The sequence below is a fragment of the Myxine glutinosa genome, chromosome 1 (assembly GCF_964187855.1).
Source record: "Myxine glutinosa chromosome 1, kmMyxGlut1.1, whole genome shotgun sequence".
Taxonomy (NCBI): Eukaryota; Metazoa; Chordata; class Myxini; order Myxiniformes; family Myxinidae; genus Myxine; species Myxine glutinosa.
In genome coordinates this window covers 191251400-191266943 of record NC_136261.1, presented here as the reverse complement: position 1 = coordinate 191266943, position 15544 = coordinate 191251400, and the positions used below count along the sequence as shown (strand labels likewise).

Below are 15544 nucleotides of genomic sequence, written 5' to 3'. Positions count from 1 at the left end.
GCGAGCTGCGATTCGGGCCGTTAACAGGAACTAACCCGATCCAAGCGGTTCCGAATCGTGCCACGTTTACCCAATGGAGAAATCACTAAGACGGTCGAATCAAGAGGAAAAGGGAGAACAGATTGGTTTATTAATTATTTACACAGGAAGAAGGAGAAGTACAGAATACACAGTGCAGCCTTAATAACAGTCTTATACTTAATCCCAGACATGGGCCCGTTCGCACTCAGACTCACACGGGGTTTGTAGATGGTCAGACGATGGTCCAAAGGATCGCGTCCACAGCTCGCTCCGGTCCCCGACTCGTACCACGAAGACGATGGTAGACGGCAGGCAAGCTCTCCGCGTGTCGTTGGCGCGGATCGGGCAATTATATGGGAAAGGTGAGCTAGGCTGGGTGGTTATTCCACGGCTTAGCCGCGTACGTAATAAACGAACCGGCTGGGCAGTTATACTGGTGGTCTCAGCAAGCCCAAAGCCAAACCCCCAACGAGTTCTTGCAATCAGTGCCAAACATGATAGTCCTCTTGATCACACCGCAATCGTGCAAGTCCTTTGTAAAGCGCATATACTCCCCAGTCCTTTGTAATGCGCGAATATCCTCAAGTGCTCATAAACCGCATAAATCTTCTTACAAAGCCCCTCGCTCATCAGTCCTTTCCGCACAGTCCTTATCACGCGAGTCCTGTGGAAGGGCTTTGCGTGCATGATTATATAGCGCCGCCCCGCGAACCCTCTGGAATGTGCCCGACGCGCACTGACCACGCCCCTTAGGCCATGCCCACTGAGCCCTGGTTGGTTGTTGGGGTCTTACCGGCTCCGCTCTTGATGTCTGCTTGACGTGGCCACATCCCCGACCTCGCGCTCCGCCCCCTTTTCAGGCCTTACCTCGTGACATTTGGACTGGTTTGAGCATCCTAATGCGAGGGGCAATGGGGTGCAGACTGGATGGGCGCAATGGGGCATGGGGCGCAGACTGGATGGTGTGCAATGAGGTCGATTGGATGGTGGGCTGTAAAATGAACGGGGCCTACTCTTATTGATTTATTTTACACAATGCAGGTATCACTATTGGAAATGGCCTTATCTCACATATACTAAGAAATGACTAACGTTCTAAGGTGACCTACATGTTGCATGTGGACTAACTATGGGGGCAAAACCTTTAACCTTTATTAATCAAATATGTACACTTTCTCAGAACCGCAACAATATATATATATATATATATATATATATATATATATATATATATACACATATAGATAAAGTAAAACTCCCTGAACCCTCCTTCGCCACAAAAATCAATTCCTGAGCAACCCTCGTATTGCCAAAGACATTCCTCATTACCTCTATTGACTCCAAGGAATGTATTTCCACATCCTTGCCCCTGTTTTTTCTACCCATTCCTCCCTCCTCCCTCTTTGTCTCTCCCCCATTCATTCTCTCCCCTTCACCCATTCTCCTCCTTCCTCTCCCAGCAGTGCCATAATCCTCAGATTACTTAGGCCACCAGGGAATTCAGACCTCCCTTACATACTAAGGGCCCAAGCCCAGCTCACCATTAATCAAAGGCAGAACTCCTCCTGCGGGGGATTGTGGGGTGACGCTAATTAGGCAGAAGGTTGCCTTATTCAGCATGAGTGTTGTTATTTATAATGGAGCATTTTCCAAACCACACCCGTCTGCCCTTGTATTTTGTCATACTGGCTGTTAATCATCAACAACTCATGAAAAATCCAGATATGAGAACAAATATGGCTACAGGCTTTTTCATAGGGTTACAAACATCTTCCTTACATCAATGGAGATGCTAATTTCACAATAAAAAGTGTAAAAAATTGGCATAATAAACTAAATGGTGATTTGATTGATCAGTTGTAAAATTCGTCGTTATATGACATGTATGCACCTCCTTTTTCAATTAGAAGCAAAACCATGGAAACATTATATATATATATATATATACACAAAGAATTAAGTTAAGCACCCCCCCGTTTTTTTACAACCTCGCACATTACAAGTTTGTTGTCGTCAAAACAGTGTAATATACCCATGATATTGCTATATTTTCTGGAGAAGTGATATTATGGTCACATAAAAACATAACAATCATGCCGTTTTCAATATTTTATTCTGAATAATTTAAGGTGAAAATTTTTGGGAATTTTAGGCATATTTTCACCTCAATTTAAGTATGGAGCTATAGGTCCATCACGGACAGTGTGGATGACGTGTATGTTTTCTAACGTACAGTCATTGTTCTGAGAAGACCTCTAGCGATCTTTGCGTCAATAACGTGTGTAGGACCCACGTGATCGGATCACTGACTCAACCCTACGTCTCATAGACCCTGTAAGCCGTCGTATGCGTTGCTGTGGCAGGTTGTTCCATTCCCGATGTAATGCACGTTCCAATTCATCCAGATTGGCTATTGGAGGGACCATCTTCGCAATTTGTCGTCCCAACATGTCCCAAACGTGCTCGAGGGGTTCAGGTCAGGACTGTACGCAGGCCAGGGGATGGTTGTCACAGCACCTTGCTCCATCCGATCACGTGGGTCCTACACACGTTATTGACGCAAAGATCGCTAGAGGTCTTCTCAGAACAATGACTGTACGTTAGAAAACATAAACGTCATCCACACTGTCCGTGATGGACCTATAGCTCCATACTTAAATTGAGGTGAAAATATGCCTAAAATTCCCAAAAAATTTCACCTTAAATTATTCAGAATAAAATATTGAAAACGGCATGATTGTTATGTTTTTATGTGACCATAATATCACTTCTCCAGAAAATATAGCAATATCATGGGTATATTACACTGTTTTGACGACAACAAACTTGTAATGTGCGAGGTTGTAAAAAAACGGGGGGGTGCTTAACTTAATTCTTTGTGTATATATATATATATATATATATATACATGCCCCAGTGTTGCCCAGGTAATACACAGACTTGGCATTTAATATGGAATTTTTTTTCTTTCTTGACTTGGCTTTACTTTCTTAACTCAGTATATCAATCTGGTGAGTTTCTTTTACACTTTGGTGATTTATTTGTTAAAAGAACCATGTCACTGATTGTCTGTCGCAGCAAGAAGTCAACAACAGGATTATATCACAGGTGGCGTGGCAAAATGTACGGACAGGTGCATTTGATGATTGGCTTCACAGTCGGGTATACAAGGGTTGTTGCGTTCTGTATTAGTGGAAAACAACTGCTGCACGTCTCCAAAAGTTATTGCCGCTTCCTCTGGAGATGGTCCGTCAACTCGACAATGCTGTTTGTCATGGAGTGGTGGCTTTACGAAATTACGGCATGAAACAGCGTGCTATTGCTCGGCAGTATGGCATCACTCAAGGTCAGGTATCAAAGATCCTGAAACGAAATGCTCAGAGGGGTGTCCCTTCTCCAATACCGAGGCCAGGACGTCCCCGCAGAACCATAAGGAGGGATGATCGCCAGCTGCACCGGTTAGTCCGCAATGGCCGTACCAAGTCAGCTAATTGGCTTAGGGCTGAGTGGCAGCCACTGACAAATGAGCCTGTATCCAGAAGGCTAGTCAACCAACGACTGGTTCAAGCAGGTTATCGTGCCAGGCGTCCCCTGAGAAAGCCACCCCTGACCAGACAACACCGCCAGCGCCGATTGCAGTGGGCCAGAGAGCACCGTCAATGGCAGCCAGGACACTGGAATCACGTGATCTTCAGTGACGAGTCTAGATTTCTGGTCCATCGTCAAGATGGCCACGTCCGGGTGCGCAGACAAGTGCATGAAGCCTACAACAAAGATTGTATAGTGCCAAGAGTCCAAGGTGGAGGTGGTGGGGTGACCGTTTGGGCTGCTTTTCATGCAGGGGGCAAAACTGACCTGGTTGTTCTGAATGGAAACCTGAACCAGTTCAAGTACATGGCCATTCTGGAAGAAACATTGCTTCCATTTGCTCGTGCAGCCTTTCGAGGAAACTTTGTCTTCCAAGATGACAATGCACGGCCTCATCGTGCTCGCATGATCCAACACTTTCTTGCTGACCGTGGTGTAGAACATATGGAGTGGCCTGCAATGTCCCCGGATATGAATCCGATGGAGAACTCGTGGGCAGAATTAACGCGTCAAATCGACCACTTGGACCAGCAGCTGACCTCTGTGCGTGAATTGCAGCAGCCTATTGTCACTGCATGGCAAGCGATTCCTGTCCAAACCTTGGCAAATCTCGTGAACAGCATGCCTCAACGTGTACGTGCTCTCCTGAATGCTCGTGGGGGTTACACGAAGTACTGAACTGTAATTTTACTGTCCGTAATCCCAGTCGTAATTTAACTTTTGTTTTTGTTAAAAAATTTTTTGGCTAATGTGCAAAATAAAGAGATACTTCTGGAAAACGTACAGAAGTTTAACACAGTACTGTCCATGAATTGAGTTCGATATCAGTTTACATCACTTTCAAGGATCAATTTATTTGTTTCGAAATGTCAAATGTGGTTTTTGTTTCTTTTAAAGGTCACATTGACAAAATCTAGAATAATTTCAACATAATTCCAATGAACTTTTGGTTCTAAGACATCTTGAAAAGTAAATTCACCCACACAAAAAAAATATTCCATATTAATGCCAAGTCTGTATATAGTTAAGCCTGGTGTTGGCTTAGCGGTGAGGGTGCTGGCTTAGGATACCTAGGATCCTGGGTTCGAATCCCGGTCGATCGCTGAATTAACGCCAGCGGGGTTGACTCAGCCTGTCATCCTTCCGAGGTCGGCAAATTGAGTACCAGTTCCCTGAGTGTTGCAGAGGTCGCATTGGTAATTCCCTGCGTGTAGCAAGAGGCGACTAACAGGGTTGGCGGCAGGAAGGGCATCCGGCTGTCCATCCCGCGCTCTGTGGGGAAAAATGACCTCAAAAGGTGGTTTATGTATATATATATTGTCGCGCAACCGCCGAAATTAATATCTGGCGATCGCGGATGCCGATAACGAAGCTTTAACTCCGAGGCGGAAGCTCAATGGCGGATTCCAAAATGTAAAACCCCTAAGCGCGCGGAATGGAGGGAAGCAGCGCAAGTCCCTGCAGCCTTAACGATCAATTCAATCAGGTGGTAAACTGCATTCAAGTATGTACAGAAAATAATGCAAGGGTTTATTCAGGAAAAGGGCAAGGACAGGAAAAACATGCGCCGGTAATAAAATAAGGTAGCTAAATCGGGATCCCGCACACAACAGATATCAAACACGAGACGAGGGAGATGAATTAAAGAAAGAAACACTCGCCCCTGTGCACGCCCACTGCATCACTCCAACTCTCGTCCCCCACTCCGTGGTCCTTGCGTTATAGCATGTGCTGTGCGAGGTGGGTAGGCCTCTTAGAGGTGTAAATGGTGGCGGCCAATTGTGGCGGTGTTCTCGCCTGATTTCTTCCTAAGTCATGTCAGGGGGGAAGGGCGTCATTTAGTGTTGTACTAAAGGTCATAACTAATGTTTATGTGGTCTGCAGTGCCATAATGGACAAAGGTTTGACTACCAGGTGAGACAGACAAGGGCTCCACTCATTATTCCCTACACTAACTAACACACGACTCTCCTGGTAGATTCACAATCATACATCTTAACCCGACAAACACCTACACATGACTTATTACAGGAAGTGTTCCTTATCGCGACATCTCAAAGCATGTTACCTACTCAGATCTACTCTGCTCTACCAAATTCGTAACAATATATATATATATATATATATATATATATATATATATATATATATATATATATATATATATATATATATATATATATATATATATATATATATATATATATATATATATATATATATATATATATATATATATCTATATACAGTCACGTGAAAAAGTAAGTACACCCCATGTAAAGTTTTGACTTTTTCAACATATTTCAACATACAGCTATTTGATCTTCATTTCAACAATATTGATAGATAAAGGTGATATAATATAACAAATATCATGAAACATTTACATTTTGTAGTCCATTGTATAATTTAAATAAATATAAATGCAATTTTCACATGTGGAAAAAGTAAGTACACCCCGACATTTATCACTACTTCAAATACCTAAAATTAGAATCAGGTGCACCAGCTCAGGTGCAAATGATTAGAACATCGTCAGAGAGGATCTTTGAGGAACCTGTCTTATTTAAACCTCATTCATTTAGTTTGGTTTGCTCTTTGTTGTTGAAGTGTGGCGTCACCATGCCGAGATCAAAAGAGCTCTCTGAGGCCTTCAGAAAGAAGGTTCTAGATGCCTACGAGTCTGGGAAGGGATTTAAAAAGATCTCCAAACAATTTGAAATCAATCATTCGACTGTCCGGAAGATCATCTACAAGTGGAGAAGATTCCAAACAACTGCCAACTTGTTCAGGCCAGGCCGCCCCAGCAAGTTCAGCCCGAGAGAAGACCGCAAGATGCTGAAAGAAGTCTCTAGGAATCCCAGAATGTCATCACGGGACCTACAGGTAGCTCTTGCTACTGTTGATGTCAAAGTGCACGAGTCTACCATTAGAAAGAGGCTGCACAAATTTGATCTACATGGGAGGTGTGCCAGGAGGAAACCTTTGCTGTCTAGAAAGAACATCAGGGCAAGACTAAAGTTTGCCAATGAACACCTAGGCAAAGACCAGCACTTCTGGAACAATGTGCTCTGGACAGATGAGTCAAAGGTAGAGATATTTGGCCACAGTATCAGAAGACATGTTTGGCAAAAACCAAAGACAGCATTTGACCACAACAACCTGATACCAACTGTAAAGCATGGTGGTGGAAATATTATGGTTTGGGGCAGCTTTGCTGCATCAGGGCCTGGGCAGCTCACCATCATAGAATCCACTATGAATTCTTCATTGTAACAGAGGGTGCTTGAGGAGAATGTGAGGCCATCTGTCGGAGAGTTGAAGCTCAACCGAGGGTGGACCTTGCAACATGACAATGACCCTAAACATACCAGTAAATCCACCAAGGAATGGCTGAAAACAAAGAAATGGAGGGTTCTGGAATGGCCAAGTCAAAGCCCGGATCTAAATCCCATCGAGATGTTGTGGGGGGATTTGAAACGAGCTGTGCATGCAAGACAAAGACAAAGACAAGACAAATGTATGGAGACAAAAGGTCTGAAAGTGAATATCGGAAAGACGAAGGTGATGGCAAGTGGTAAAGCATGTGGTGAGGTGGAAAGAACTGGGAAGTGGCCCTGTGCTGTGTGTAGGAAGGGTGTCGGAGTGAACTCCATTCAGTGCACAATGTGCGCTGAGTGGGTTCATCAAAAATGTAGTGGTCTGAGAGGGTCATTAACCAGTGTGGCAGCTACATTCAAATGTAAGGTGTGCACAGAGGGAGCTGCAGATGGAGGAAATGTTGAGTTGGATCTTGGAGATGGCGTGAAGCTGGAAGGTGTGAAAACATTTTGCTACCTCGGAGACATGCTGAATGGAGAAGGTGGATCAGACTCGGCAACGGTTGCTCGAGTGAGATGTGCATGGAAAAAGTTTCGGGAATTGAGTGGCGTGCTGATGATGAGGGGAGTGTCGTTGAAGCTGAAGGGAAAGGTGTATGCTGCATGTGTGAGAAGTGTTATGATTTATGGGAGCGAGACATGGGTAATGAACGTAGAGCAGCAACGAAGGTTGGAAAGGGTGGAAATGCGAATGGTTCGACGGATGTGCGGAGTATCGTTGAGAGAGAGGAAGACAAATGATAAATTGCGAAAGATGATGGGAATAGAGCCTGTGATTGATGCTGTGAAGAGGAACAGGTTGAGATGGTTTGGTCATGTGTTGAGGAAGGATGAAAGTGACTGGTTGAGAAGAGTGATGGAAATGAATGTAGAAGGAAGTAGAAGACGGGGAAGACCGAGAAAGACTTGGCTAAAGATGGTGGAAGAAGAAATGCGGGCAAGGGGGTTAACAAGGAGAGATGCAGAAAATAGGGCAAAATGGAGAAGATTGTCATGGGGACCACAAGGCTAACCCCCGCTCTAGCAGGGAAAATGGCCTTTAAAATGCATGTTGTGTGTTGTGTTGTGTGCATGCAAGAAACCCCTCAAACATTGCACAGCTGAAAGAATTCTGCATGGAGGAGTGGGCAAAAATTTCTCCCAGTCGATGTCAGATACTGGTAGACAGTTATAAGAAACGCCTACTGAGGTTGTTTCTGCCAAAGGGGGCAATACCACCTATTAGACCCAAGGGTGTACTAACTTTTTCCACATGCGAAATTTGCATTTATTTTTTATTTAAATTATACAATATATATATAAAAAAATAACCACATTTAGAGGCCATTTTTCCCCGCAAAGCGGGGGTCGGGGGTTGGTTGGGACGGGGACCATGGTTGTTGTTGTTTTTTGGTCCCCTTTTTGAAGCAATGTTTTACGGCCGGATGCCCTTCCTGCCGCCAACCCTTTTTGTCGCTTTTTACGACAAGCAGGGAATTACCAGTGAACTGGTACTCAATTAGCCGACCTCGGAAGGATGACAGGCTGAGTCAACCCCCTGGCGTTAATTCAGCGATCGACCGGGATTCGAACCCAGGATCCTGGGATCCTAAGCTGGCACCCTAGCCGCTAGCCCAACACTAGGCTTAAATTATACAATGGACTACAAAATGTAAATGTTTCATGATATTTGCTATGTTATATCACCTTTATCTGTCAATATTGTTGAAATGAAGATCAAATAGCTGTATGTTGAAATATGTTGAAAAAGTCAAAACTTTACATGGGGTGTACTTACTTTTTCACGTGACTGTGTATATATATATATATATATATATATATATATATATATATATATATATATATATATATATATATATATATATATATATATATATATATATATATATATATAGATAGATATTTGGGGGATCAGATAAGTAAGGGGTGGCAGATTAGCATGTACAACCCAGAAACACAAAATAGGTTTGTCAGGCCACGAGTCCATAGTGAGGAAGCACACTTGATCACACTTTAGCAATAAAAACCAGCACCATTTTTAGGCCTTGGAGCATTAATTAGAAAGGACTGAGCCGATAAAAGAATGCATCAGCGATGCCAGACTTTGGCTGCCAGCTTGGCTCTATGGTCAACTAAGAACAGGTTGCGGCTGTAATAAGACGGAGAATTCCAGAAAACGCACTTCCTTAAGCTGGTGTTTGCAGAAACATGAGACTAGGTTGAAAGTCGTGTTACGTGGCATTGCCCCCGGTTTTGATCCTCTCTCCTCCCATCACTTTCCCCATGCAATATGTAGAGGTAGCTTCAAATTGTTTATTGTATGCAACATTATATTTGAATGAATGAGCCATTTATTTTCCCATTCTCTGTACAAGAGTAAGTAAAAAGGAATAATAATTTACATATTTGCGACACAAGAAGCTAAAACACAAAAAGTTTCACAAAAAACCACTAAAAAAATTAACGCAAAACTAACCAGAATTTGTGACACAAAAAGCTAAAGCCTTAAACAACAGACTATCAACTACCAGACAAGAACTATGAGGAAAAGTAAACACAAGAATGGACAAAATACTGAAATACAAGAATTGTTTGAAACATCATCAGGGGAATGTTTCATGCTATCGACATACATGTTACATATTGGGATATGAAAAAGTTATTGTATGAAAATTTTAATTCATTCGCTAATGGCTGCAGTTTCACTTGTCCGTCGCTTTGTTATTTGCCAGGACCCTTTTTACGCATACATACACTTAACAGTTATAAATGCAATCAATAATACAATTTATATCAATAATACAAATAATACAATAATACAATCTCGGTATTACATTGGCGACATTCCTTAACTACCTTACTGTCATTCACCAAATGTCCGTCCGTCCGTCTATCCGTCCGTTCGTTCCCAGGTACCGCAAAAACGGCTGAACCGATCGCAACGATATTTTGGGTGGGTAATCCTGGGACCCCTTGGAGTAAAATAGGCTATATTGTTTTTCCAATTTCAGCTTTGGTCTCCAGCATTTTCAGGTTTGGACTCCCGCCTAACCTTATTGTCCCGGGTACCGCAAAAACGGCTGCACCGATCACAACGGTATACATCCATGCCCGTGGGATTCCCACGGGTGACCCCACTAGTTATAGTAATGCAAGTGAAGGTCGCAAAGCAAAGATTCATGGGAATCGGTCAGGGAATCATGGGAATTGTGGAATGGGAATTGTGAAATCGTTGAAACAATGGGAATCAGGGAATCGGTCAGAGAATTCCAGAGATGAAGACCATAAAATCTCATTGTATTCATTGAGTATGACTTGCGAGTGTTGGGTAAGAAGAAATTGTTGCAGGGTTTGGTGTGATAAGTACAGTATGTGTGTCTGTGTTGTGTGTTGAGGTGAAGTAAAAAGAAAAGGTGCAGGGAAGAATGTTATGGATCAACATACTTATACATGAATACCCCAGGCCGCTGTGTGCAATTTGTTAAAATCATTGTGAGAAGTGTGTTAAACCTGGCGAAAACAGGTGCAGTGTGGTCTTGAAAATGAGAGAAGGTACAAACCCTCAAGGCTCTTTTTTGAGCTACAATGAGTGAGTGAAGCTTTTTGTTGTTGGAATGTGTCCATACAATCTACCATATCAAACACAATGTCGGTTTGTGTGTTTGTACAGATGTCTGTCCCCCTTCATCAGGGTGGGTTTTAAAGGCCAATCTTTTAACACGAATGTGTGTTCACTACGGTCTATTTCTGAGGATAAAACAAACTCGAAAAACATTTTCCATAAAGGAGTAATTATGTCTCTTCTATTGGAAATGTAGACGGTGGCTTGCAAACCGAGCCTCAAGGGCGGTGTACAGAAGCATTTTTAAAAATAACAATAAATAAAATGCGCAGGGACGTGAAATTCGCTGCATACGATTGGCAACGCACACAGAGTAAAAAGAGTGTTCATTTACATCTGTAGGATGTCTAATGAATAATAAAGATACAAGCACACCTGATACTAGGCCAAGGATTCAGACTTTGGCACACTCGCGAGGCTGCACCATCATATAAACTATTCCAACCCATCATATTTGACGGGCTTTTTACTAGTATTACAATAATTGAGGTGAGGTAAAACCAGGGGATTGTGAAGATAATTTAAAGTGATAGAAGGTATAAATGAACGTAAACTATATAAAACACCTGTGTTACGAGCAACAGTTTTCATGATAAAGGAGATGTAGTCAGACCAGATGAGTTTATCATCAATGATCACTCTTAAAAACTGAGCAGAGTGAACCTTAGTAATGGGAATATTGTCGGTTTAAATAAGGTTTGTGCTGTTCGTAGATCTAATCGAATTGGAAAAGAGCATGCACTTGCTTTTATTATGGTTTATAGAAAGTGTGTTTGATTTGAACCAGGAGGAGACCTTCTTTAGATCGGAGTAAGCATTAACCATAAGGGAAGAAGAATGTACGCAAGTCATTAACAAACAGCAGAAAAAGGAGAGGAGCAATGACAGAGCCCTGTGGAACTCCATTTAGAATGGCTTTCCAGCTGTAATCACTGTTATTGACAGTCATAAATTGATTGATGAGGGTGACTGAGGTTAATAAGGAGAGAATCAAACCATGGCAGAGCAAAACCCCTAATACCAGGAAGTTAATTCCAAATTGAATGTTTAATTCTGAACACGAATTGGAAAACAAACCTGGAGTTTAGCAGAAATTTGGTTCTGAATTCGTTCCGATCGCGCATGCGCAGACAAGTGAGATAATTTTTAAACGGTAAAGCCGCTTTACTATTTGGCTATATCCATCTGTCTGTAAGAAAATGAAGAAGAAGAACCTTCTATCCCACAGTGTTTAATTCTAAAGGGTTCTAAATGGTAATTATAAGTTTTTAAAAGGTAATGTTAAAGGGTTTTGTTCATTCTCGGCTTTGCCTATTTCATATTAAAAATGACAAACTGAACCGCTTCCTTCAGGCACAGGTGCAAGTTTTTTTACTCTGTCTGCTGTCTGTCAGACAAATTTTAAAATCATTCCAAACAGGAAATTTACTGTTTGAAGGATGTCATAAAGGACACAAACAACATACACGAATAACTCATGTAATGTATTAAATAAGGTGGTGTAGAAGACGCTGCATCAATGGCGGTAAATTTCCTAGAAATTTACCGCCATTGATGAAACAGAAGAGGGAGGTGTGAGGAAGGGAGTGGGGGGAGTGGAAGTAGGAAGGGAGGGGACGGGGGAGAGAGGTGAGGGGAAAGGGATGGGAAAGGCAAGCTATACTACATATACATGTTTGGGGGGGAGAGGGGTTTGACAGGCCCCTCTATTTTGGAGAAGGGGTGGAAGGGAAGGAGGAAAAATTTACCCATGCAGAGTGCTCTAACCTCAGTGTTGCACAGGTAAAAAAGGAAATTGTAATACCCTCTGCCACCATCACCAGGTGGTGCTACACGGTACACATTTTCATGGAAAATTTAAACCCCTCTCCTGGTCCCCCACACCCCTGCATGAGGTAGCCTATGTTACCCCCCAGACAAAGTTGTATTTGTACCCCGAGTAAAGTATATAAGTGTTTATAGCTGGAGTACCCGGCATTGCTCAAATTAAAAAGAAACATTTAATTAACATATTTTAAATGAGGGCAAATATAATGGAAAAGCAATTACATCCAAATCGGAATCCATCACAAATGTCAAATCATCATTTTACCTTTTCGTTGAATATATGCTGCTGAATGTACCGTTGATCACATTTCTGAGTTAAGTATGATGAGGTTCAGGAAGAAGAAGAAGCCTTACCACCCACTTCGACTGCTTCCAGAATTTTTATTATTTATGTTCAAATGTCTGGTAATTGTTTAGTATTTATTTATGTGAATGTGTACTTGTATATAATTGTCATTAGTCAAAAAGCTTAGGCACGAAAGTGATTTTTTTTTAAATCCAAAAAAACTAACCTTAAAAAAAAAAAAAAAAATTTGGGCCTAAAACACTCCCAGGCACTCACTGATGAACCTCGGAAAGTTTTACAAAGATCCGTTCATACGTTTATGAGAAAAATGGAGACACAGACAGACAGACCAACAGTTATCTTATAAAGTACATTATTACATCTGTTAATGTCTCAATTGTCCATGAGATTTAATATGTTGAGACCCCTCTGTTAGCCGAAGACACTGTGTGCATAGTATCGTCATGTCTTCATCTGAATAAGCCCCAACTGTTTCCACAGCACGCCATTACCATGGGGCTGGCACAGCCTGGCCACAGAGATGGTGGCGTTCGTCCAGCTCTCATTTTGACTCTCTGTGTGCTGCTGGCACTTGCCATAGTCTCAGGCACTGCAGTGGTCTTTTTTACTCGTTCACGTGCTTCCTGGAAACGCAGGGCTGATTATACAAGCTTGGACACGGAACCTGGCACTGACCATCCAACAGATTACCAGGTGCGATAACATCACACTCGCTATGTTGTCGAGGCCTATGTTTGGTGTGGAATAGTTGTTGTGTTGCTTCAAGCAGTTTCCTTTCCTATTTTCTTCTGCACATTGCAAGTCTCAGCTTATCTCACCAATCTTTATTCCACTCATTGTTTTACCCTCTTCCTGCATTTAACCCCTTGCTCCATACCTTTTAGTTAGCCCGTCCCGCATAGCGGGAGACGGTGTTTCACAATAACTTCTGTATGTGTGTCTGTCTGTGTGTCTGTCCGGGCCGTAAATTTTTATCCCATGCCCTGCACAGCGGGTGACAGGGTTTTGCAATCATATGTGTGTGTGTGTGTGGATGTATATATGTGTATATATGTGCATATATATTTGTGTGTGTGGATGTATGTGTGTGTGGATGTGTGTGTGTGTGTGTGTGTGTGTGTGTGTGTGTGTGTGTGTGTGTGTGTGTGTGTGTGTGTGTGTGTGTGTGTGTGTGTGTGTCTGTGAATAAGAGACAGAATTGTGAGGAACAGAAATGAAAAAAAAAAACGAGATGTGTGTGTGTGTGTGTGTGTGTGTGTGTGTGTGTGTGTGTGTGTTTGTGCGTGCGTGTGTCTGGGCTGTAACTTTTTAACCATTTCAGCCTTTTCTCATATAATTTTCAATAGAGCTTTATTATGAGAACATGGAGAAGCCAAATTGATAATTTTGTCCAAAGGTCAAAACTCAGCATCACTGTAAATCATCAATTTTAATCCGATTGACCTGAAAGTGTAAGAATTTGCATATTTTGTGACTGAATTGGTTCACCAATAAAACGCTAGAAGCTGATTTTTTTTTAACCAAAAGGTCAAAGGTCATATTGAAGATCAAAGGTCAAAGATTATCTAAAATATCAAAATGTCAGTGACCCAATATAACCCAATTCATCGAGTGTAACCTGTGTTCTGTCAAGAAGGTCAAAGGTCAAGTTCACAAAATCATAAATTTCCATCTGATTGACATGAAATTTGAGCAAGCTTTGCATTTTGTGTCACTGAAGATGATTGCTTTTGAGGTCAAAAGGTCAAGGTCTTTTTGTATTTTTTAGCTGTGTTCGTCACGTTTAGCATATGGAAGGAAAAGAAGTCTGAATACAAGCGGACACAGACGGGCTTTGCATTTTTAGATGCTTTCTAGTTTACTTTTTTGTCTACTCATTCGCTAAATACGTTTTTAATCTGACCAGATGATACAGAGGTAGCACATATACCTTTCAGCTATCTGTTGTGGGCTTGGTTCCTAACCCAACTATAAACTCTAATATACAGTGGCCTACAAAAGTATTCACCTCCTCCAAAGTTTTCACATTTTGAAGCCACCTGAGTTTATTTCACGATGCTTTCAAATCAAACTTAATAATTATATAGTCTTCTCAAACTGCTCCAAAGTGATGAAGCTTCAAAAAAATGCAGATAAAATGTGAATAAGTTAAATCAATAGAGAAAATCATATGATTCTCAGTTCCATAAGTATTCAAACGCTTTGCGTACTTCACCAAAAATCACTTCAGGCGCAATGTTTTTGTTTTAAAGGTTACAAAACAAGTACAATAAGTTTCATCTGTTTATAATCAGTGGTTTAACTTAAAAATTAAGCTCCCCCCTTAGCTAAGGAGTTTTAAGGTGCAACTTGCATGGTTAACCAACAAAGCAAACCAGGGACCAATGAGCTTTCCAAAAAAGTCAGACATAAAGTGGTAGAGAAGCGCCATTCAGGAGAGGGCTATAAGAAGATTTCAAAGTCACTCATTATCCCTTTGAGTACGGTGAAATCCATCATTAAGAAGTGAAAGAGATATCATACCACCCAGACTCCACCCAGATCAAGTCGCCCATATAAACTCAGCAGCCAGGCAAACAGGAAACTGGTTTGGGATGTCACTTTTAATGCAGCAATGACTTTGAAAGATCTGCAGGGCTCTATGTCTGAGATGGGAGTCAGTGTTCATCAATCAACAATACCCCGTTCCCTTCACAAATTTAGCCTCGATGGACAGGTGGCAAGAAAAAAGCCATTACTGTAAAAGATGCATCCAAAAGCTTTATGAAGTTTGCAAAAAAGCATCTTAATGATACAGCA

At 41.8% G+C, this 15544-nt stretch overlaps 1 protein-coding gene across 2 annotated transcripts in view; it reads left to right on the top strand.

Annotated features, from left to right (window-relative positions):
- The window catches only part of LOC137432347 (receptor-type tyrosine-protein phosphatase-like N), a 237834-nt gene that overhangs the window by 171673 nt on the left and 50617 nt on the right, over nucleotides 1–15544 (top strand). For both annotated transcript variants that reach the window (XM_078781553.1, XM_078781543.1), the window contains exon 10: nucleotides 13226–13438. In XM_078781553.1, the coding sequence (XP_078637679.1) occupies nucleotides 13226–13438 (213 nt within the window). The remainder of the gene's footprint in view (nucleotides 1–13225; nucleotides 13439–15544) is intronic.